The sequence below is a fragment of the Patella vulgata genome, chromosome 4, assembly GCF_932274485.2.
Source record: "Patella vulgata chromosome 4, xgPatVulg1.2, whole genome shotgun sequence".
Taxonomy (NCBI): domain Eukaryota; kingdom Metazoa; phylum Mollusca; class Gastropoda; family Patellidae; genus Patella; species Patella vulgata.
Window position 1 is genome coordinate 17,395,681 of NC_065882.2, and position 24,622 is coordinate 17,420,302.

Sequence of the window (24,622 nt, forward strand, 5' to 3'; positions counted from 1 at the left end):
ATTTAGTTGTTGCATGCTTTCTCGTGTTTACTTAATTGATGCTTTTCGAGGGAATAAGAGAAGTCTCTTATTTCATGTATTTACAAATCTATGTTTTCTTAACTCAAGCATCATCAAATTCTATTTTTGTGGACTGATATGGCATAAATTTAACTAGATTTACACTACTACTACTAGAGATCTACTTTCACTTTTGTGGTACAACAAACAACATTTTACAATGGAGCTATTTTAAATGTTATTACTTTTGTATTCAAGGTGCTGATTGGTCAAAAATGGTATACTCAGCAAGCAACAAGAGCTGTCAATCAAGCTATAGGGCGTGTCATACGACATAAACAAGATTATGGTGCTATCATTTTATGTGATGAAAGGTAAATTAAAGTAGCAAATCAAATTTAATCAATCTTACAAATAATCCAGTCCAAGCTTTTAAAAAATTGCCAGAGAGTCATAATATTTGGGGTGGTTCGCTGATTAGTTTGTTGAATAACTAATCAGGATCATACTGCATACCTCGAGAATACATCACTGCGCTAAATGCCGTCCATTTAAAATGCTCACGTGATCATTTTGGGGTGGGACTTTACGGCCTATGACGTATATATACGTGGTTTATGTAAACAAACATGTCAAGTTAGCGAAATGTCGACTTCTGCTATTCCGGTAAAAGCGATATATATGTGCCAGTGGGTGATATTGCAATACAGTCTTTATCATTGTAAACTGCCTTTAGAGTTTGAGACTGTTTATCTTTCAAAACAAGGTTAGATACTCCTAAATTTGTCTTTGCAAATTTGTCTTTGAACGTATCTTTCATGGGCGCCGCCAGATTGAATAATTAGTGGACTATTTCGTGCTTCCGCTCTAATCCATTTGACATCTTTCATACACACAACAGCTAAATAAACATATTAAATTTCATTGAATATGAAAATAGAAGAGAAATAAATACTTCTAAAAATTTCTAAAGGCATACTTAGTGTTTTCGACTAAAATTGTTGATGTAGGAATTAAAATGTTGGTTAATTAGGTTAGACCTATTCTCAAGCGGAGTAAACTGTAGAGAGGCATCCTAAGTTTGGGATGTAACCAGGATATCATGCAAAGGTTCTTAGGATTTTCCAGATTGGTATCCCCTTGTCAGTGCTGCAATCGTGCTGGTACAGAAAAGCTTCTACCGCCACCGGTTGTCATTTTAATGAGATGATAAACCTTGATATTCTCTATACCATTGGTGCAGCATGTTAAACATCATACCCTGACACTTAGAAATCGAAATAAGAGTAGGCGGTAACACTACTGTCAGGGCAAAATTCCCCCATTAGCCTTGTTGGTGCAGAAAAGTAGGATGTTAAACCACATTTCATCTCATTTCAGCAAATTGTAGAGCAGTGATACAAAATTAAGTGCAGTACTTTTCTAAATTGTCAACTCTGAAATCAATAATAACACTTGTTTATGATTCCGAAATGTTTGTTATAGGTTTTCAAGACAAGATTCTATCAAACAGCTACCTGTATGGGTTCGACCATATGTTAATAATTTTGATAATTATGGTAAAGCTCAGGGTTATCTTCTCAAGTTTTTTAAAACTGCTGAAAGTAAGGTAAGTTGATTCATTTCTTTAAAACTGCTGAAAGTAAGGTAAGTTGATTCACTTCTTTAAAACTGCTGAAAGTAAAGTAAGTTGATCCATTTCTTTAATTGGTCAAAGATACTCATTTGGTAAGAGACTTGGGAATACTCAACACTGCCTCAGTTATTGCTTCTGACTGAAATGTGACAAGTCTGAATTCTGTAATACTGTATGTAACCTTTTAACTGTGGATAGTAGCTGTCTAAAGTATGGGCATCTAGATTACTATCTGTACTAAGAATCCACTTCTGTCGTCTGTTATCAATGAATAATGCATAAAGTACAGATATATGGCTGTTTGTATTTCCACAGTTGCCAGTACCTCAAGCCAAGAAGAAAACAACTTCCACTGTGAGTCATGTCGGTTGTGAAGGAGCCTATTTTCAACCTACAGCCATTCGTTCAGCTACACCTATATCTTCTAGAGGAAGAGTAGAATCAGCTAGAAATGTTGCCTGTCATGGACAAACTTTACAACACACCACAGGTACATATTATAATTATCTTCTTTTCTAATTTGGGTCATTTTTGCAAGTGAGCTATGGTGGCTCAGTGAGTAAGACATTGGCTCGCTAACCTGGAGGGGGGGTGGATGGCTGAATGGTTAGCATGCGCGTGCTGTATCATAAAGTCTGTCATTGAGTCGAGTGGCGTGGTTTCGAATCCCCGGTTGTATGTGACAAGGAGTAGGGTCGCCTGTCCAACCTCGTGGGTTTTCTCCGGGTCCTCCGGTTTCCTCCCACTGCTAAAGACCTACGTGCAAGCGAATTATTGAAATAAAATTAAACCATATGTTAGTCCCGAAATGACCTAGTTTGTGTCGAGTTGACGTTAAACCCCATTTCTCTCTCTCTCTCTCTCGCTAACCTGGAGGTCACATTTTCGATTTTCTGCACTGGCCGAGAATGTTCATTGGGATTTTCCAACGTGGTTCCCCCTTGTCGGTGGTGTAGGAGAGGAGACCTTGCAAAGGACAATGTATAGTCGTTCGGATAGGATGGAAAAGAATAGGCCGTAGCTAGCGCCGCTGTCATAGCACACTGTATGGCATATTCCCTTCTTCATTAGCCCAGTCAGTGATGGCTGATAAAATTACCAGTATTTAGGATTTTCATGCTTGGTTTCCCTTGGTCAGTGGTGCAGAAAGTATGCATCTAGTTGTTCATATGGTACGAAAAAATGAGGTCCATCTTTGTTCTCATTGGCATGCATGTAAAAGAATCCTTGACAGTTGGAATTGGATAAAGAAATGCCACTGTCCTGTACCTAATAAACTGTTTACCATATCTAGATTCAAAGGCAAAATGATATTGAAAATCTGAAGTTAAAAACTGGCCATTTAGACTGTCATTAATATGTTAATATTCCATTGTTAATATCATTTTAATGTGTAATTGTAGATGATAATAATAAACTAAGTAGCCAATACCAACAGTTAGGTTCTTCTAAATCATCGACATCTAGAACCGGATTAATACAAGCTCTCGAATTCGATGAGGTACGAACTTCATATATTTATTTTGGGGGAGTGGAAGTGATCAATGTATACACATGTAATTTTGTCTTATGTACCGTTCAAGAAACAATTATCTGTCAAATTGATAAAAAAAATGTCGGCATCATTCCTATTTGGTTTTAGCAAAATTTAAAAACTTTGAATTACTCTTTGCAGAAGACAAATGAAGATGGGGATGACAGCTTCAATCTAGGTCAGGTAAGTTGAATATATCAATTTTAGAAATATCATATGTTTGCTCCCGATTGCCTGTTTAATAAACATAGTCTATAAAATAAAGTCTCACCACAGTTTATTTCAAAATTCCCAATTAAAACAACATTGTCCGTGTCTAAAATTACATAATTATACTGAGTCTGAGTAACACAGGAGTTAAAAATAGGTAGTGATTTTTTTCAAGGGATATGTCCACTTCTTCCAATAATAATTTTGTGAATTTTTTTTTTTTTTTTACCAATTTTTTTTTTTTTTCTCAGACATCCAGATTTGGACCCCAGAAAGCAACATTTAAAAAGAAGATAATAGTTAAGGTATTACTGTTGTACAGCCTTATATACTTTTATATTTTGATTTTTGGACCAGGAACTGGTTGCTAACTGCTACTCATTATCTTCTTGTTCTTGGGGTGATGCTCTTCGAAAAAGCCTAAGGCTCCGTCAATTCAAGTCCGATTGACATGAAAATTCTCATGCTTCTTCTTTGAACCTTTCTTCATCGATTTGGTGAATTAGATTTTTGAATTTCCTTCAACAACATGGTCAATTCCTGGTCCATACTTGTTAGTATTGACAGCTGTTACTATTGTTTTTTTTCAAAAATCGGTGGTTTCTGAGGGTTTTCAGGTCTGCAAGGACTGGTAGTTGTTGTTTATTAACAATATTACTACTGTGTCTCCCTTGTTATGGAATAAAGTCCATCTTTTTATTACACAAAATGATACTGTATCTCATTTAAATCACATTTCAAAACCGTTTATTTTATCATCTTTTATCTATATATTATTTATTATTGTGCAAAACCCCTCCACCTCTCAGTATAATTGAATAATTTACATATTAACAGTATTATTGAACAATATAGCAGTATTATTGAACAATTTAGCAGTATTATTGAATAATTTATCTATTTTTATAGAAACCTGGTGAAATAATTGAAAGTAAAACTACCAACGGTGCTAAGAACAGTCAAATAAAACAGAAACACTATAATCATGCTGAAAATTATCTTGAAGAGGTGGGTAGAATTTATTATTACTAATATCAATTAATATCATCGTACGATCCAGTAGAGCACACTTGCCTCCAAGTGATTTGAATATCAACCAGAAGTCACTCTGTGCCCTATGTTATAGTAAATCCCTATTGTAATGCTGAATGTTATAATTTCAGATAAAACAAGCATTAGCTAAAGATGGTTATAGAACATTTTCTAAAGCATTACGTGATTATAAAGAACAGGGTGATTATATAAAAGTTACAGCTGTATTAGCTGATCTGTTTACATCTACACCTACTTATTATCATCTATTTAGAAGTAAGATTTACACATCTTTTATTTTATATTTGTTCCCCACCATTTAGAGAAAGAATAGGACTATTGAAATGAGTTCATTTTTCTGCCTGTCCATCACACATTTTGGGACACAATAACACTGCTTCTAATTGAGCTAGATTGTTCATATTTGGTGTTGGTGTTTATTAGTTGAAACTTATGACCGAGTATTTATCTTTCAGTTTCAATTCTATATATTATTATTATTATTATTGTTTGATTTATATAGCGCTTCATTACACGTGAAGTGTTTCTAAGCACATATCACAAACATATACTTCAAACACACAGAAACAGTCAAAATCAGGAGAACATAATTAAACACAGCTGCCTGTTAGGCGCTATTATTCAAAGGTTTATATCCAACAAATCAACCGGCTAATCTCTATATTGAACTCAGTCGAGGTATTACCTGATGAACACCTACACCAAGTAGAGTTCAAAAAAAAAAAAAAAATATACTCTCATATGTTACAATACATCTATTTGTTTATGCTACATTCGTTTCATTGTTTGTTTCATCTGTCTTTTGGTCTGCAGTTATCCTGAATTATCTATAATTATGTGTTTTTCAGAGTTTTACAGTTTTTTAAGAGCTAAACATAAACAGGAGTTTGATCAGTTATGTAAAGATATAACTGGTGAAGGTGCTGGATATAAACCAGAAGATAGTATATCTAATAAACGACTTCGACAAGATCATACAGATGGTATGTTACTCAAGTGTAATACCATTTCCTGATAGTTCAACCCATAGGACGTCTTTGTGTGTTGGGTTTGGTGGGGTGGGGTGGGGGAGGGCATGCACTGGGATTGATTTGCTGTGACCTGACATTGTTTTATGGCCTTTGTAACTGTTATTGTTTTAATCCTGAATTGATGCTAGGTGTGACAAACTCCCGATTTCCAATCCCAGACAAATATGACAGTTATCTCTGAGGAATAAGAGACCTGGGATGATTCCTGTACTCCTAAAAAATATTAATGGGGACAAATTTAAGAAGGCTGTTTTTCCAAAATAGCTGTCAATTAATTTGTTAATTCTCTTGTCTTTTGCCTATTTTCCCCCTATTTGGCCCAAATTTTGGAGGACACTTGGTCCCGCCTCCCTGGCTTGTACATCCATTATTCAGCCATAGTTGTTTGGTTAGTATACTGTCCAGAATGTCCTGGTGTTGTGGCTTAAAAGAAAAATGGTATAATACAGTGATCAATAGAATGATTAAAAAAGATAAAGATATACACTAAATAAATAACACCAAATCAAAGGCTTATACTATAATTTAAACAGTTGCAATGTTTCAGCATGATGATGTTCAAGCACATACAGCTTGTGTCCCCATGGACTTTTTATACCAAAACAAGGTGGCGGGGATCAATTGGTCAACCCTTCCTGATCTCTCACCAATAGAAAATCTGCGGGACAGTATTGGATGTCGTCTTTCCCAGGGTTCCTAACTGCAAAATCACTGTCAAATAGAAGCAGCATTACAACAATAGTACTAGTAGAGAAGGATCCCACATGCGGCGATGCAGAGGCTTATTTTCTCCATTGGGCAACATCATTAACTTTAGATTTTGGCCCTTTTGCCTTTGTAGAGCCATATGAGTGGTGCATTTTCAATGCATCTCAGTATATTTGCATGATGGGACATGGTTAAGTTATCATCTCTTTTTCTCATATTTATCCAAATGTATTTAATGATGAACAATCTGTTTTTTCAGGTCCTGCAGACAAAAAAGCAAAAACAGACAATTTTAACAGTGCTAAACTTCCTTCAATAACAGCAAATGTGATAACTGTGTCTTCTAACCCTTCTACATCCAGTGCTCATTTAAATACTTTATCAAACTGTGCATTCTCAGAAACTAGTACAAGTAGTAAGGATATTATTGACCCGCCATCAGTGACTAGTAGTAAATCAAACAGTCAATCTAGTTCTATATCTACGTGTAGTTTAGATAATAATGAGAAGTTAACTGATGATGTGGTGGAGAATGTGAATAAAATTCTAACAAGTAGTAATAAACCTTGTACAGGTCAGTTTCTATTAAAACTTCCATTTTGTAGGCCGTCTCACAACACAAATATTCCGGGGGACCCTTTGACCAGCCCCATTTTAGATGAACTATGAAGTCTAGAATATCTCCCACTACTTTCAATTTCATTATAACAGCTATAGAAATATAGGCTCAGTAAGCTGGTGACCAGTAACAGAATGCTTAACTTAACTTAAAGGGGCTAAATTGCTAATATTTGGGACCTAGAAATTGACACAAATGGGTCGCAACGCATATAATAATGTAATATGAATGTATATAAACTGATTTACATTCAATCGTTTCTGTTTTTACTGTAATTTCTAATCAGTTATGTTCGGCGAAATACACCAGAAGTCTCAATCGAACGCCAATCTCTAGCGTCTGGTTATTCCAGTGTACACCGATAGTATTTATTGCGAAGGCTCTTCAGATACAAATATGGCGTCACCGTTTGACATGACTAGTGGAATATGCCTAGCCTCTTTTTTCAAGTCCCTTATAACAAATGGCATTGAAACGCATTATGGTACATGATTCATGTACCAATTGTAAAATGTTTATTTTGTCTTAAATATTGGATATCAGAAGGCCATCTTTTCCCGGTAAGATCACAGCATCAATGTCGAAGATTTGGATGATATTGAGTTAGAGACTTAGCTACTTTAAAGGGGTAACTTGTTAGATAAAATGTGGATATAGATTCTTAACTCTTAAGACCGTATATGTGCTCATTAACAAATGTGTTGATCCAAAAGTTACGGACACAAGCTATCAGCAGGTGTTAAATTCTATTGGGCTACAATAGGTTGCATTCAGTTCATTACCTGTCAAGATATTTCCATCTGAAAAGCTAGTTGAAAATAAGGAGAGTCACATAAAATGGAAAACATCATGTGACAATTGTTTCTCCCTGCAAGGCGTAAGCACTCCCTAATGACTCAAATCCGGAGCTAGGAAATTCCCACAGTGGCAAAAAACTGGAATCGTGTTATTTTATAGGTAGCACTCTTGTTTATTGTGGATTTTTATAGAGATGTTTTCAATCTGTATTGTAGGTTATACTTGTTCTCTATGTGGTAATGATTCTAAAGTACCATTTGAAGCACTGTGTCAACATACTTGTTGTCTAACATGTTGGAGACAAGTTTTAGATGTAAGTCTTGTTAAGTATATCGGACAGTTCCCAAGGTATACTCTCCAATTGATATTTCATTACCTTAGATGCAGGACACACAGTATACTGCATTGTTCTTAAATCATTAACTGTTGCTTTCCACAGAATCTTACACAGATCATATATTACCCTCCCCATAAAATATATTTGATCTTCAAAAGATTAGCTGAGCCATAAAGCATTATAAATCGAACAATAATAATAATAATAATAATTAAAAGATGCATCAATCGATTTTATGGATTCTGGAGGGAAATTTCTAAATTTTCAAGAAAAAATATATTTGTAGGAACGGATGTCTTTAGTTCGATATTAGAATTCTAGTTATGTAATAAATCATTGGGGATTCAATTGTATGTGTTGAATAAGTCGAGATCATCTGTTGTAACAAGTATTCCCATATAGTTAGGGAAATAATCTTATTTTACATGCTATCATGATTTTATTTTCAGGGGAATAAACTCTGTCCGGGTTGTGGTGTTAGAATCAGACGAAGACATCTCGTACAAAAACTGTTTGCATCTGGACCAAATTTATTACAGTAATTCTTGTACAAAGCAGGACTTCATGTTTCTATACATGTGGTGATATTATTAAAATGTCAAAATGTAGAGTTGAGTGTTAGTCATCATTTCCTTTGGATCGTATAAATGGTGATGGCTTGAAGTCAGATTACAAATATTTTGCCGTGATAGTGGCACTGCGGCCTACTCTTATTTTGATTTCTTACTATCAGGGGATCTTTAAAGTTCTGCAAATGGTATACAAGAATTCTTTTTTTTTTTCATACCATCTTAACAACAAGATGTGTTTGCATGCCAGTCTATCCATCTGCCACCACTGAAGCCAAGCTGGAAAAAATTCCAAGGAACAAATATATCGGACTTCAAATTCCCAGATTAAAGTACATTGTGTAGGACTGTATATTGCGGTTTGTCACTGAATCTAATGGCCTGGTTGCGATACCAGACTTGTATGTGCATACAGGTGACTTATTGTAATAAAGACAGACTATCTTAGTCCCAAAATGACCTAGATTGTGTTGTGGACATTAAACCCAATTTCTTTATCTGAAATCCCCCCTCCCCTACTCCCAAAATGTTAAATCTGGCGACCAATGTGATGAACATATTTCACAGTGAATATTTGTCAGACTTTAGCATTTTTAACACATTAACCATAATTTAATTAAATTCCTGTGATCAAATACATCAGGAGGGTCTGAAGTCCACTTACAAATGCACCAGACATCAAAGTCCATAATTTAAGATATTTCAACTGGAATTTTACTACAGAGCATAACATCTGCCAAGAAGAGACATGCCATCATAAAGAAATTGTCATTTCCTGCTGATTTCCCTACTTAAATAGTTGTTTATTCAAATAAAATGTGTGAATGTTATCTAAACATTAAAACTTGAAATAACATTAGCTAAATGGATATAACCCTGACAAGCTTACAATTTTATTGATGTTAAAGACACTGACTCGGGCAACATTATTAATCTCACATATATTGATATTTAATAAAATATTTGTTGTTTCTGGTGGACTATTAAAAGGGCTTGGATAACCAAATGATCTCACACGTATGCTTTAGATCATAAGTTCTGTAATTCAGTCAAGTGGCATATTTTTGAATCCGTCGTTGCCTGCCTAACCTCATGGGTTTTCTCCAATTGCCGCCCATTCCTACAGAACCCTATGTGCAAGCGGATTATTAAAATAAAATTGCACTATGTTAAACCCAAGATGACATAGTTTGTGTTGAGTGAAAGTTAAATCCCATTTCTCTTTAGCACGAGATTAAAGAAACAGGTTATGTTGATATTTTGTTTCTCACATTTTATTTTAATGAAACATCATCTGTTTTAGTGGTCCAGTTTGAAACTTATTCTGTTGACATTATGGTTTGCACATTTATTGATTTCTTAAAAATATTTTGTTTAAATAAAACAGTCTGATTCTGGTGATCCAATTAAGAGGATAATATTATTGATATTAAAGAAACTGATTCTGTTAACATAATGATTAACACATTTTATATAATATATAAATATATTTTTCAAGAATTTTATTTTAAAACAAAATACATATGTTCTGATAGTTTTATTGCACTGATATGTTTATTGATACTAAAGACACTGTTTCTAGTAATGTTACAAACTACACATTCGTCTAAAGAAAGTTATTAATTACCAAAATACATGTCAGAATACATGTAGAAAACTAATATTGTTTTGTTAATAGACAATTTTTAATGACATACTCTTTAACCAAAACTTTCAGTTTTAGTGACAAACTATGTAATTAGCTGTGATTCTCAATAGATGACTTATACCTATGTTATAAATTGTTAGCGAAAGATGACAAGTTCAATAGGGTTGTGGAACACACAAACTAGGTGACAGTTAGCTGAATAGCGTAACTTTGAATCAAATTTGAAATGTGACCGTATATTGTCATGGCCTCCGGCGCCCACAATTGCTTGTGGATGCTCCAGAGGCTAAAGATAATATCTGATTGAATTTTAATTAATACAGTGCGCAAGGTCATGAGACCATAGAACTGTACTAGAATACGATCTATGATGAGACGAAGAATCCTATTGATTGTCAATGATTTCCGATAAGTACTGTGAGTTATGGCCCTTCATAATGTTGAAAAATCATGTGGCAACTCTAGTAAACCAAAGTTATCATCCAATTGACTTTAAATTTATACACTGTGTTTAAGGTCACGAGGCACAGAAGTCGCCTATTGATCAAGCCCGACGGAGTGGGATGAGGAGGGCTCCAATAATTTGGCCACAAGTAGGCTACTCCTTTCTCTAGGTTATGGCACGCAAATAACTATTCAGTTAGATACAATAACGTATCTGGAAGAGTAGCATCACTTTAACATAGAAGTGAGACTTCTAGAACGTAGACTTTCTGAGAAAAAACCCTGCTATACTATATACTGATCCCCCAGTCACCCTAGTTGCAAGGGTCGCGATTAGTTAACTGAACAGTCGATCTTTATTCAAGCCAATCTCACTTCCGTTGTATCGGGCATTTGACGGGAAGTTTCTGTCAGGCTTTCAGAGAGAGAGGCAAAAATGGGGTGTAACGTCCACTCGACACAAACTAGGTCATTTCGGGACTAACACATGGTTCCATTTTATATCAATAATTCGCTTGCGCGTAGGGGTCTTTAGCTCTGGAAGGCAGGCGACCCTACTCCTTGTCACGTACAGCCGGGGAATCGAAACCCCGCTAGTTGACTCAATGACAGACCGTATGATATAGTGCGTGCTAACCATTCGACCCACCCCCCCCCCCCCCCACACACACACACCCACCCAACCTTGTGTAACAGGGAGCGGCCATTTTGTCAGGCAGTTTCGGTCCGATTTTCACGAAATTTAAACTCAATCGTAATTATGATGCAACGGTGATATTTGAAAGGTTTTTACAATCAAATAAAAATTGTGACCTCTAGATAGTCCAGAATCTAAAATGTGATTTTTCGTACAATTCAGAAATATCGACAGGAACCCAGATCTTTATAGATTGTAAGTTTTATCAAATTCGGATAAAAATTGTGACCTCTAGTGGTCCACAACCTTGGTATTATTATGCATATATTTTGTTCACCCCCTACCCAATCATGAATTGTTTCCGCCGGCACTGTTGATTTTCAACAATTTCCGATTATTATTGCCAGAGTTATGGCCCTTGACCACTTTGAAAAATCTTGGATTCTCTCGAGACAGAACTAGAAGTAAAACAAATCCTAATAATTACTTAATGGGTTGGTTACTCTTAATCAGTTTTTAGTGTATGGTAAATGCTCTCATTACCGACAAAATAAATAATGCGACAACCCTTGTGGACTGCACGGACGACTTACCAACCTATCCTTGTCAGTGCTGTTTCCAATTATTACAATATTCACACGCGTCATCATTTGTCCCGGGCGTTTATGGCATATTCCATATTCCCAATGGACTTTAAAGCATGTCAGTTTCTGTACATCAAGGTCATTTTAGAAAATAATCAGAATAACCTACAAATGTGCAAAGCATATGAAATATAAAACTAGGTCAACATTAAAGTTTAAGAAAATAGAAAATACAGTCCTGTATTCCTTCATTCAGCCAAAACTCAAATATTCTAAAATACGATCTTAAAGATGGGAATGGTTTGCGATTACGTTTACGGAACAGATCAATAGACGCGGGGGGGGGGGGGGGTCAGGCTGGGCTCGTGCACTCACCCGCATCCCCAATAACTTGTAATGGATCCAATTTTAGTATCTCTAGCATAACAGCCCTCTCCCCCACTCTCTCCCCAATCTGCTGTAAGCTCTCTTCGGCCATGTTACCGAATATTACCATGGTGTAGGGAAATAGAAGTTTTTTCAGGTGTTCGATTGCATCAAATTCTTCATTTTGAAAAAAATAAATAAATAAAAAAGATAACTCGTATTTTGTTTAATCTATCGGAAAATCGCTAATTCGATCCCAATAATTTGCTTCGCAATAAAGCATCGGTCCTCCTTTTGAAATTTCTGTATCCGCGATGCCTGGATTTTGTAATCAACGTCAGACTTTGTGTATATTTATTTAGTAATTTAAAAATTATTATTTCAAACTCATACACATGTATACCACCAGTCGATCATTCGTTTCATACAGCTAACCTCCCCAAGATTACAGACTCATATTTCAGAAAGATTTCTTTGGGCTTTCTTTATCTATACTGTCAATTGTTTTTGGAGACAATAATAAATGGGTAACTTAAAACTATAAATGGTTTGATACATCGGCCAACTATCATAATGCGTTCATAAATAACACACTTCATTCAGAACAACTTATTTACCTTCTAAACTTAAAAATATTTTCTCAACTAAGTAATTGTTATCCACAACCCTTGTAGTGCGAACTGTACCGAACCCAGTCAGATCCTTGGGGTGTGTTTTGTATTTTTATAACCTCCAAAAGACTTCATTACACTCGGCAGACATAACAATAAATATTGTAGACGGCTAAAGGGTTAGACCCTTATACAAATATAGAACTTTTATTGGCATCTTGAAATAATGATCTGTGTATAAGTATTTATGTTGAAATACCTATATATATATAAAGCAGTTAAAGGGAGGTGTTTATAATGGTTATAAATTAACCGTCATATTATAAACACACCATTCTGCCCACAGAGAACTACCTACTTCAAGAATAGATCTCTGCCCTGACTGGCCGCCATATTGAAAACATGGTGTATTATTTTTTTCTGCGGTTCTAAACCGTTTTACACAACGACTAAATAAACATTTTGAATCCCATTAAACTCTAGCGGAATAAATACCTCTCAATATTCTCGAAGTATATTAGTTTTTTTCCACTAAAATCCCCTTATTAGGAATTCAAATGTCGGTCAACTAGCTTTGTGTCTGTTCTCGAGCTGAGCTAATTGTAGACAGCCAATATAAGTTTCGTATAAATACACCTAACACAGGACTTACAAAACAGTTAATCTCTTCAAGTACTTTCAAGTAAGTACCACCCTTTTCTCCTTCAATGCTCTTGAAGTTCTCTTCCAATATTTATTAAATACAGGTAATACAAATTATTTTACCATACACAGGTAGGTCTTATACCAATTACTATTCACCTGTATTTTACAGAAGTACCTGTTTTGTGAGATCTAGGTAGCTACGTGTCTCATTTATTTATGAGAAAGTGATTACTGGATAATTAATATTACCACTTACAAAAATAAAACATTAATCGAAAGCCAGCAAAACGAATTACACCTCTAATACTATACACACATAACTCTGTGCGAATCTTAATTAGGACCAGTCGAACAAGTTTGAAGATAAAAACTACGACCTGAAAAATGTTTACAAATGTTTCGATCACAGGGGCAATAACTCTGTGCATGCAAGATTGAAACCATGCTCCTAATTTCGGTGGGATTCCAAGAATGTCTGAATTTAAAAAAAATACAAAAACAAAAAGACTTTGGAAACATTTTGGTGACGTGAGACTCTTAATATCCTCGTCATTTGTTTTTTTTTAATCGGAAAAACTCTGGCAATAACCACACATAAAATTGATGCGCGAATAAGAATTTAAACAGGATTGATACCCTCTGAACGAACGATATTCTAATAGTAACAGAAATGTTGAACACCTTGTGTATATGCAATCTCAAATTAAATTTCAACGAATGCAGATTATCAAACCAAGAAACAAATCAACAAACTTATATTTCACCCAAATTATTTTAATTTGAAATGAAAATTAAATTTACAGGTGCAAAATTAAGTTATCTTCCCTTATAACTTTGGCTCAAATGTAAATAACAGAGGGCTGTGTTTATTATTATTATTTCTCATACTGTATTACTATAATATATACCCAACCACTTTACGTAATCTTATTCAGTAATTGAACATGATCAGGCGTAGTTATCTTCACGTTTCTATCATGGAGCTGCTGGCATTGTTGCGGTGCCAAACCAATATCTAACCATCTCCCAAACGTCTGGTGCGTATTATGTGTTCTTCGGTTACTTTCCTGGTATTATCAAGTGTCGCGTAGTAATACAAACATAGAGTAACATCTCCTTGGCATTTACTCTGGAACCTTTTACTCACTGAATACCAGACATATGCGTAATTCTGTGTGATATCCCTCATTGTGCCATGCACGTGTGGTCACGTTTTAAACGGTAAATGGCGATTACAAGATACCGTTCATTTAGGTTTCACCCCGTTACCTTTCCACGCGGTCCAATGTATTTTTGGTTAGAAGCGTTGCTTGAATTATAAAGACCATTGATGAAGACTTTACTATTTATATTAGAGACTAAAATAGATGAGTATGTTACATCGCGTACACAAATGTTGACCACGAGAACAAAAGAAGGTCCACAGTGAAAAATCTCTGAATGTTTACAAATCCATAATTTAATTTAGTATATGCCCTGGTGTATATGTTGTAATTGGACTTGGGTCTTAAACTGTAATGCAGTAATTTGAATAAGGAGAAGATACAATGGAGATTTGTAAACCAGAACACTCTATACATTAGTTCGGTATGAGTTTTGAAGAGGATCCTGGATTGCACGTCATAGAATTGAATTCCCTCTTACTTCTGTGGCACCTAGCACCCGAGAATTCAATTTCTGGACGTTCAATCGAGTATTCCCTATATAAATCAAACCGAAACATCCAAAACAAAGTGCGATATCACCTCGGTGGAAGCGGACGTAAAATACAACTAACTCACACACAATCCAAGACAACATCTATGAGTTGCAAACAAAAGGATCAACATGACCTGTTGAAACAGGGTCAATCCCCAAGAATCTTTAACAATAACATTACATTGAAAATGACATAATTGCAGAATAATTTAATAGCAAAACCCTCTCTGAACAGCATAGAAACAAGTGGGTGTCTTCCTACAATATCGTAATACAGATAATCCGCGGTGGACTATTTATTTACATCCGTTTCCAATAAGACCTCCTTTGATAGTTAGACCTATATCTGTATTATATATATTGGTCAGATCATCAGACAATACGATGCCAGAATATACAACATATAGTAACGTATACCAGCTCATGCTATAAACTATAATATATTTATTTATTCACGTGGTGCGGGGCAGGATGAAGATTTTCTTTACATAAATAGGACCAGGAACTAAATACCCAATGAAATATACCTTTGGGAATAACTGATATTTGTCCAGAAGTCAAGAATGTGTTGTAATTTAGAATGATGTAGAAAACGGTATGTGTGTTATGTACAGACCAATGATTGTGATATCTTTTCTTACTACAATAACTTTTACTGACAGACATGTAAATTTTATCGACATTCTGCTGTTTTATGTGCTGTGCTAGAAGGCCCATAAGCTTACTTCTAGGTTGTGAAAGTCGAGTGGTCAGGGGACGACTGTCAGAGAGGTAGCGCTCCTGTGTGGCTGATATGTACAGTGTTACCTATTCGTTCGAATGTGCACCTAAAACTAAAAACCCGAGACAGCTGGAATTCGATGAAGAGTTGGTGGAAACGCCACTGATTGAGAAACATTATTGCACACGTGGCCATAGAAAAATAAATCACCAAATGTCAGTCTCAAGATGACCATAGCTGTATTGTGTTTAACTCCATTTCTTTCTTCTTTCTTACGTGTTAGCTATATTATGTAGCCTATTCCACAATGTGACCTGGCATTGTGTGTTCTAGAAGCAGTAAAAACAGCAGTTTTAGCATACCCAACTTCGTACACGGCATCATCATTATATGGAGCTAAATTTGGGTTTTGATTTTAGATGTCGAAGCAACCTTAATGACTGTAAAAGACGGAATTCGGTCGATGTTAGATGGTGGGATATTAGTAAGCATATTATCAGTCGTCTGGGGGACCAGGCTAGTATAATGACTAACGTCTATCATAACTCATCTAAAGGAGATGTTAAACCGAGATAACATAATTTAATGCATATGAACGAACATCCACTCAAGATGGTAGTTATTAAATAATCTAATTCAAGAAGTAACGAGTGCCGTTTACGAAGCAAGGTATCATTCGTCTACTCTTTCTAGAACCATCGTTAGCAACTTTGCTGATGACCCCGCTGGAGATTACACTCTTCCAAAAAGATGCCCCTCCCTCTCTCTCTCTCTCTCTCTCTCTCTCATTTTTTTTTGTGGGCGTTAGAGATGAGTATGGTATACGTGTAGTCACTAAATTCAATTGGAAATCTTAGTGGTCTGCATCCAGACATTACACTCCACCAAGAAGATGGGCCTGCTTAAGTCCAAGCGCTCTCTCTCTCTCTCTCCCAATTTTTTGTGAGCATTAGAGATGAGTATGCTATGCGTGTAGTCACGAAATTCAATTGGAAATCGTTAGTGGTCTGCATCCAGACTTTATCACACATAAACTCATCAAGAAACATTTATCTGAAGATGTTGGAGAACCGATTAATAAAACTGTTTACAAGTTAAAATAATTATTATTCATGAATACATCACCAGATTACATTCCTGTAAATACATCTAGAATTTATGACGATCCCATTCACCCACACAAAGAATGTATACACATTTGTGTGAAAAACATATAGTGCATGAAGCGTTTCAATCCAAAGCAAACATTTCAAATATTAACGAATTACTAAGAAGGGTGTGCGAAAATAAAACCCGTTGAAATCTAGTATATTACTAGCTACAAAAATAACGAAAAAGTTTATATTTGCTGACATCTCGACCTGCAAAAATCCTCATAAATCTGTTAAAATAATTCTCATTTTCCCATTCGCATTTCTAATTTTCCAGTTGTAGGTCAGTGACTTATCGGAATGAAATTGCCAGACTGTTATTTGTTGAATGCCGTGAATTTTGTCAGAGCGAAATAATAATAATTATTTGTAGATCTCTAAAAACCTATGTTCCAATGGCTCTTGTACGTATTTCAAAGATAAACATTGTGGAAAAATGGAATAATTGTTGGGAAAAGAGATTGAAAATAATGATGAAAAGGCGGTCTGTTTTATGTAAGGGTAAAAAGGTAATAAGAACCAAAAAATACCAAGGCTTGTTGTTGGTCTGGAATGGAAGAGTTCAATGCCTTAATGTATTTATCTTATATTTGTAAACTATAATTGAGAAGTCATTAAACACATACACACATACGATAAGTATTTACACGGGGGTATTTTGACGATAGAGTGAACTGAACCAACCCTGTACTATGGTAATGTTGATAGCTGATATTATTTTACTTATAAATTAGAGTACATAATTAAATGATATTAGCAATACACCTGCTCATGGTAAACCGCATCTTCACAATGTTAAGGTACTTAAACTGCACTTCTCAGATCTCACAAACCACAGCGCTGTTGACCATTAATTGTTATATAAATTATTAATTAAGACATTTATTAACTCACCAAGAAGATAATCAACTCTCGGTGCCATCGGATGGTTCCGATTTTAAGTAGATATGAATACGATTTGCGGGTATTGATTTAACGTAAAAAAAAAATGGATAATCGAGACTTTGTTTATTATCGTAACAACGGTAGCAATGGCAATAGAAGCTACACCGTTACTGTAACGCCGATAACTCGGCTCAGATTGAAGTAATTTGATTGAAATTTTCAACATATTCCCTTTTCATTATCTATTTTTTAACTATTATATATATATATATCTAATCTCATATAATGCCCATTTAATTCATTTGTTCTTTTACACTTCGAATGATCTCTTTAACGCATTGGTGACGATGACAAACCCCCAACAAAATACGAGGTCAGTTAACCCTACAAATATAAACACTATTTACTGACGGTGTTTAATCCGATAAATTATTTGCGGTCAGCAAGGTGTTACGAGAAACTATGACCCCGCCACAGTTTTCCAAAGATTTAGCTTTCCCAATTTGTCCCCCAAAGAGAAGTCGGGTGGGGACGGAGGTGGAGGTGGTGGTGGTAAACTGTATCTCCGGAAAATTTGTCAGAGGTTGAAAATTATGTTTATCTCCCCTATTATTATTAACCAAGAGCAACACCCCCTTCCAATTTGTTTTTAATAACCTTATCCCCCATCCAACGTCCTCTCGCCACCCTACCACCCGGCCCATTCCGCCATTACGTACTGGCTGGCAATGCCACTGTTGAGAAATAATCAGTAGTGTAGTGTGCATTGATCTTTCCTAGGTTATGTTGACATATATAGCTCTATTTAATAATTAGTTAAACAGGTGAAAACATGACTTTTAAAATGAAAAGTGGGTCAAAAAGAGAACTACTTTACCGTTTGGGCTTATGTACATCAGAGTTTTTTTCATCTGTAACAGGTTTCAGGCGCATATCAGAATGTCTAATCTATTACAAGGGGTACTGGTTGTACATTTTAAAGCCATAAGCTTCTGGCCAGTTGGTTAACTCTATCCTGCACCAGTATAAATGTATTGTCTCAAACTTGCCCCTTTTGAGTAAATCAAAGCCTGGGGTTTATCTCCTTTAAACTTCATAACTGGTAATATTCGAACTTTTTATGCAAATTTGTACGCCCACCCACGTCGCCTTTGGTTGTTTACCTATTGCCCGTTGCTTCAACATGCAAAAACAATCGCCCTTACCCAAACTTGACACTGAACCAATTTGTTATAGCAATTCGATCTATCCCATTTCTTCCATCTAAATAAGTAACGGTTAAAGGAGCTAAGTCTCAAACTCAATACTTTTCATAATATTCGAAATTAAAAACAGGAATTAGAATTCAATATTGATTAATTTCAATCACTATTGATGTTATTGTCTTGCCAAGAAACTATAGGATCCTAATATTCGATATTTAAGTCACAATTAACATTTTATAATCAGTACACGAGTCATGTACCCTATGATTTCGGGTGCCATTTAGTGATGAACAAATAAAAACATGTCCTGCAACACAATGTGGAAGTAATTAGTGAAGCTGATTAATATTAATACGAAAAAATAATAATTTAAAAAACGTGTAGAATGCACTAAGCAGGCGTAAACGACTGCCGTTCAGTTTGAACTGTTCACGTATTTCACCGAACATAATTGGAAATTACAACATTTTTTTCAAAAAAATGAATATAAATCACCCTCATATGTGCTTTTAGAACCATTTTTGTCTATTTCAAGGTTCCAAAAATAGAGCCATACGCCCTTTAAAGACAGACCGCAGAGAGATAATAATTTAATGTCCCCTTTGTTTTACAGTGACACGATTTACGATGGTTGGTATTACTTCACCGCATGCTTTAACAATTTCTTATCGTTTGTTTGCCTATTGGAGTTATATCATATACAGTACTTCACAGCCAAACAACTAACAGGAGGATAGATAACACACTGATTTATTGTTTATATCAACACAAACATGTGTCGATTTAGATTGATAGAAGAGAAGCAATTGGCGTCACTGTACGATAGCCATTTTGAGAAATGTAACATTAGACAATATTCCTTTTATATATTCTTTATTCTTTACTCCATGGAGAGACAAAAAAGCAGATACAGTTGTGTACAACTATAAAGTTTGCTGAGCTGAGCGATGCCAATTTTGTGGTTCTTTTAAACTTATTTTACAAATATACTTTATTCTTTCATTAATTTACCAAGCACATACTTCATTTTTCTCATTTAGGATTCATTAGTCAGTAGTTAATTCCTTCTTTTGAACTATATATTTCGGTGTGTAGTCCTTCGGATGGTACGAAAAACCTAGGTCTCGCGCATATGTTGGCTGACACGCAGTTGGGCCGCATTGCGTATGCAGTGTAAGTTTTTTCAACGAGTTAAGGTCGAATATATTGTAAATGGATTGATCTGGGCACTGATTCATAAGCGCGTGTCAGACTTACGGACACGTGAATCTAATATGTTACTTTACTACGTACACTGTTGAACTTACATGAACCTAACTTTACGCAAGATTCGTTCAAAGGGTTCCAGGTCCAAACCATGTCGCTATGATTGGTGCGAAGTGTGACACATACATGATGTTATATTAACAGTTGTACTTCAAAAGTACGAATGAGTCGGCTCACATCGTTATGGTACCACGCATATATCGGATATATTTCGACACAATTAAAATGCCCCCCCCCCAAAAAAAAACAAACAAAACAAACAAATGCGGAAGGTTAATAGTTCTCACTATAATAGTTAAAAACTAGATAATGTAAAGGCAATTTGCTGAAAATTTCATTCAAATTGATCCACGATGAACCGAGAACTAAACGATTGAAATTTCCGCCTAGCCTCGATCATCATTACTAAAGTCAGTACGATAAACAGCATAGTCTCGATTATCCATTTAATCGTTAAATCGTGAAGGAAAGTTATGCAGTAAATCAGCTCATAATCCACTAAAGATCGCAGGCTAACGATACCATCTAGAGTTGATTATGGTCTTGATAGGTTAATTAATGTTTAATTAATAATTTAGATAACATTTCAGGCCTAAAAAAAGACCTGCAATAGACAGATTTAGCTCTTACATAATGTATGTTTAAACACGCATCCAGTATAAACAGCTAAAGTTTAGAAAAATAACGGTGCTTAACGTTTAAATAGATTATATGCTTCTATATCTTGTGTTTATAGATGTTCTTTTTCACAAAATATATTATCTTGTCTTTAAGACGTTTACAAGATCATTTTTTGTCAGTAAAGTGTTAGGAGTATATCACGATACATTCAACAAGTAGTTAGATAACGTACATTTATCTCAACTGGTCTCTATATATATATCCATGTCTTCATTTATCTGCCTTTCCTCTACTAAAAGTTAAAAAATAACAATACAAAAACAGGGAGGTATTTTGGTTATCTTTGATACATCGGTCATAATAAGCTTGGCTTTTGAAAATTGGCAGTAATTCCGGCATTTAGAAACGAACTCCCACATACCAAAATCTATTTCAGTCCTTTTCATTGCCGCTGACATTGAATTGTGTAACGAATGAAAAGGTTACATCTTGTGATTTGGTTATCTGTGGATAATGCAATGTTGTTTTGTTCGATATTCTGTTTTCAGGTTTTTTAAAAGTGTATTTTTTCTCTATGGGCGATGATACATGGTGGTATATAGTGATATATAGTGATGCATAGTGATATATAGTGGTATATAGAGATGCATACTGACATATGGTGTATATAGTAATATACAGTGATGTAATGTCCAGTGGCATTTAGTGATATACAGTGGTGTACAGTAGTGATGCATTGTGATATATAGTGATATATGAAATGAAATGGGGTTTAACGTCCTACTGTTCTGCTCCTATACTGGGCTAATGAAGACGGGCATACGCCATACAGTGTGCTATGAGGGAAATTTTGCCCGGCCAGCGGCACTATCGCCTACTCTTATATCGAATTTCAACTGCCAGGGGATCTCGTTTGGAGTCCTCTCATCTTACCCTGCAACTCGTTTTTCTCAGTCAATCATAAAACCATTTAATAAAATAACACTTATCAAAATTCTGCATCATTAACGTTAGTTTCAGATAAGTTTTCTTTACAAATTGATTCTTGGCATTTAGGAAATATGACAAAGATTTTAGTGTTTTTTTTTTTTAAAAAAGCTTTAATAGTTATAAAGTAATTACTCCCGGTGTGGTCTTACAGCGTATACAGTGTTATCATTCTTAACCTGGGGATAAACTCCATGTAGAATGATATTTAGAATAAAATCCCCACAACTTATTATACATGGTAACACGATATATTATCATTATAGACAGTTTGATTTACCGTAAACCATCGTAAAATTTATCGCCTTAAAATGAATTGATAGACTTCTTTGATCTCGGTCAAAAATACAATTGGAAATTTCATTGAATTCTATATGTTGATGGTTGAGGACAGTTTCTCTTTGTTTAAAATTTTACGTCTATAGATAAAGCCAATGTTGAGATATAATCGCGTGTGTGACATTGTTGTCTTGATACAGTAATACAAGCCAAAATGAAACTAGACAAGAAAAGAGGTCCTAAAGAACCCCTGACAGTTGGAATTCGATGAAGAGTAGGTGGAAACGCCACTGTCCCGATAAAATGTCCATCATAGTTCACTGCATGGTGTATGTCCGTCTTTGTTATCCCGGTCATCAGAGAAAGGTATTCGCCCCCACCCCTTTATTTCATTTAAGAATAATAGAAGTGATAAATAAAATCACTTATTTGTTGTTATTCATACGAAATTATCATAAAGTAGAACAAGCGGTTGCCACATTTTGCAAAAGATGGAGAGAGAACGAGCTAAATAAAATAAGGAAGATTTGGTCCGATATGCGCGAATATCGACAGGATCCGAGATCTTAGGATTATAAACATAATATATACTTCAAGTTTAACGGTTTTTAAAACTGAATAAAAAATGCGAACTCTGTGGAGACCATAAGCTAAAATCGAGATTATTTCGTACAATCAGGGGTCATAATCCAGGAAGTTACTGAATGATATGCGCAAATATCGATAGGGTCTGAGATATTTGTGATATGAACATAAATTTAAAGTTTCATCAAATTCGGATCAAAATTATGACCTCTAGAGGATCCACAAGCTTGATATACCATACTTTTACACTATTTGCGTATGAGGAGCGGCCAGTTTGTCGGGCAGATTTTCACGAAATTCTAACTCAATCATCATTATGGTGTAACGTTGATGTATTTGACCTCTAGGGGGACCACAAGCTAAAACTGCAATTTTTCGTACAATCGGGGGTCATAATCAAGGAAGTTGCAGTTCGACATGCGCGAATATCGACAGGAACCGGTATCTTTGGGTTATAAATATACATTTCAAGCGTCGTCTAAATCGGATAAAAACTGTGACCTCTAGAGTGTCTGCAAGCTAAAAACGTGATTTTTCGTACAATCAAGGGTCATAATTCAAGAAGTTTCGATCCGATATATGTCAATATCGAAATGAATCGAGATCTTTTGGAGATAAACCTATATTTCAATATACTGAATACGGGCGTATAAAAACACACCAAGTACGAGCGCACTATACCGGAAACCGAGCAAGTCGCCATCGCAGCAATCTTGGAATTGTCATAATATATCAAAAATCGAAGTCAATGGAACAATGTCAAATTTCGTGTCGATTGTACTTGAATTGGCGGATCCTTATGCTTTTTGTTGAAGAGCGTCGAGGAACTAGAAGAACAAGATGAGTAGCGCTTGGGTCCAGCACCTGACTACAAAAAATCATCGAATTATTTTTATAATAAACATAAAAATGTAATATGAATAACAATTACTATTTTAATCAAAGCGTCGTTGCTTGATGACGTTGAGTGAATCATCAGAGAAACGTCGCGTCTTTCAAATTATGTTTTTGAGCTTATTACGTGTGATTATTGCTAAATAACACTAAAAGGAGTTTATTTTTATATTTAATCTAGGACATGTGTACAAAAACGACTCTTATGGAATACAATTACTGAATTTAATAGGGGCAACATTTCAACAATGATAATTTTGCTCTTATATTAAAGTCAGTAATTGTATTCAACTGTATTTTATTTAATGTGACCAATTACTGAAATTCCACTTAAACAAACAGCTCTTTTAATTTATTATCAAATAAACCTTGTCACGCCAAAAAAAGACAAGAAAGACAAAAACCGATGAATTAATATTATCCATAGACTTGAAGCCATGGCAGGCTTATAAGTGAAGTGCGGGGACAGGACACGGTTACTTGATTGATTTGGTCTCCATTCTAAATTATATGGCAGGGAGGCAAGGGTGTATTGTGTGTAAATTATTCCTCGACCCGGTCCATTACCTTCAGCGATTGTAAAGCCAATGACCAGGTTATCTTCACGGGAAATGTCAGCTGTGTTAAACCAAATGGTGTTTTACAACTCCTACAATAAAATGATTGATGCTCAAATAATGTAGAGTCAATATATGTTTAACCCCTAGTCCGGCTGTGGGTGGCTACCTTTAGGATATATGTAAAACACGGTCACCTGTTTTCATTGTACATATATCACACTGGTCAAATGGTGGTCATCGTATTCAGGTAATATAACCATGAACAGGTAACCAGATCCTGATCTTCGCTCTGTTTTATATGAGTATACATTTTATTACGGCAAAACAAATGTATGTATTG

At 35.3% G+C, this 24,622-nt stretch overlaps 1 protein-coding gene across 1 annotated transcript; it reads left to right on the plus strand.

Moving 5' to 3' along the window:
- Positions 1–1,629: 1,629 nt before the first annotated feature.
- Positions 1,630–8,534, plus strand: LOC126818675 (regulator of telomere elongation helicase 1; the record flags this gene model as incomplete). Its single annotated transcript, XM_050546222.1, has 11 exons — positions 1,630–1,647; positions 1,952–2,126; positions 3,040–3,137; positions 3,312–3,353; positions 3,632–3,685; positions 4,290–4,388; positions 4,544–4,688; positions 5,282–5,416; positions 6,432–6,746; positions 7,805–7,902; positions 8,376–8,534. Coding segments are annotated over 11 exons (1,272 nt in total), but the record flags the coding sequence as incomplete, so codon positions are not given.
- Positions 8,535–24,622: the final 16,088 nt, after the last annotated feature.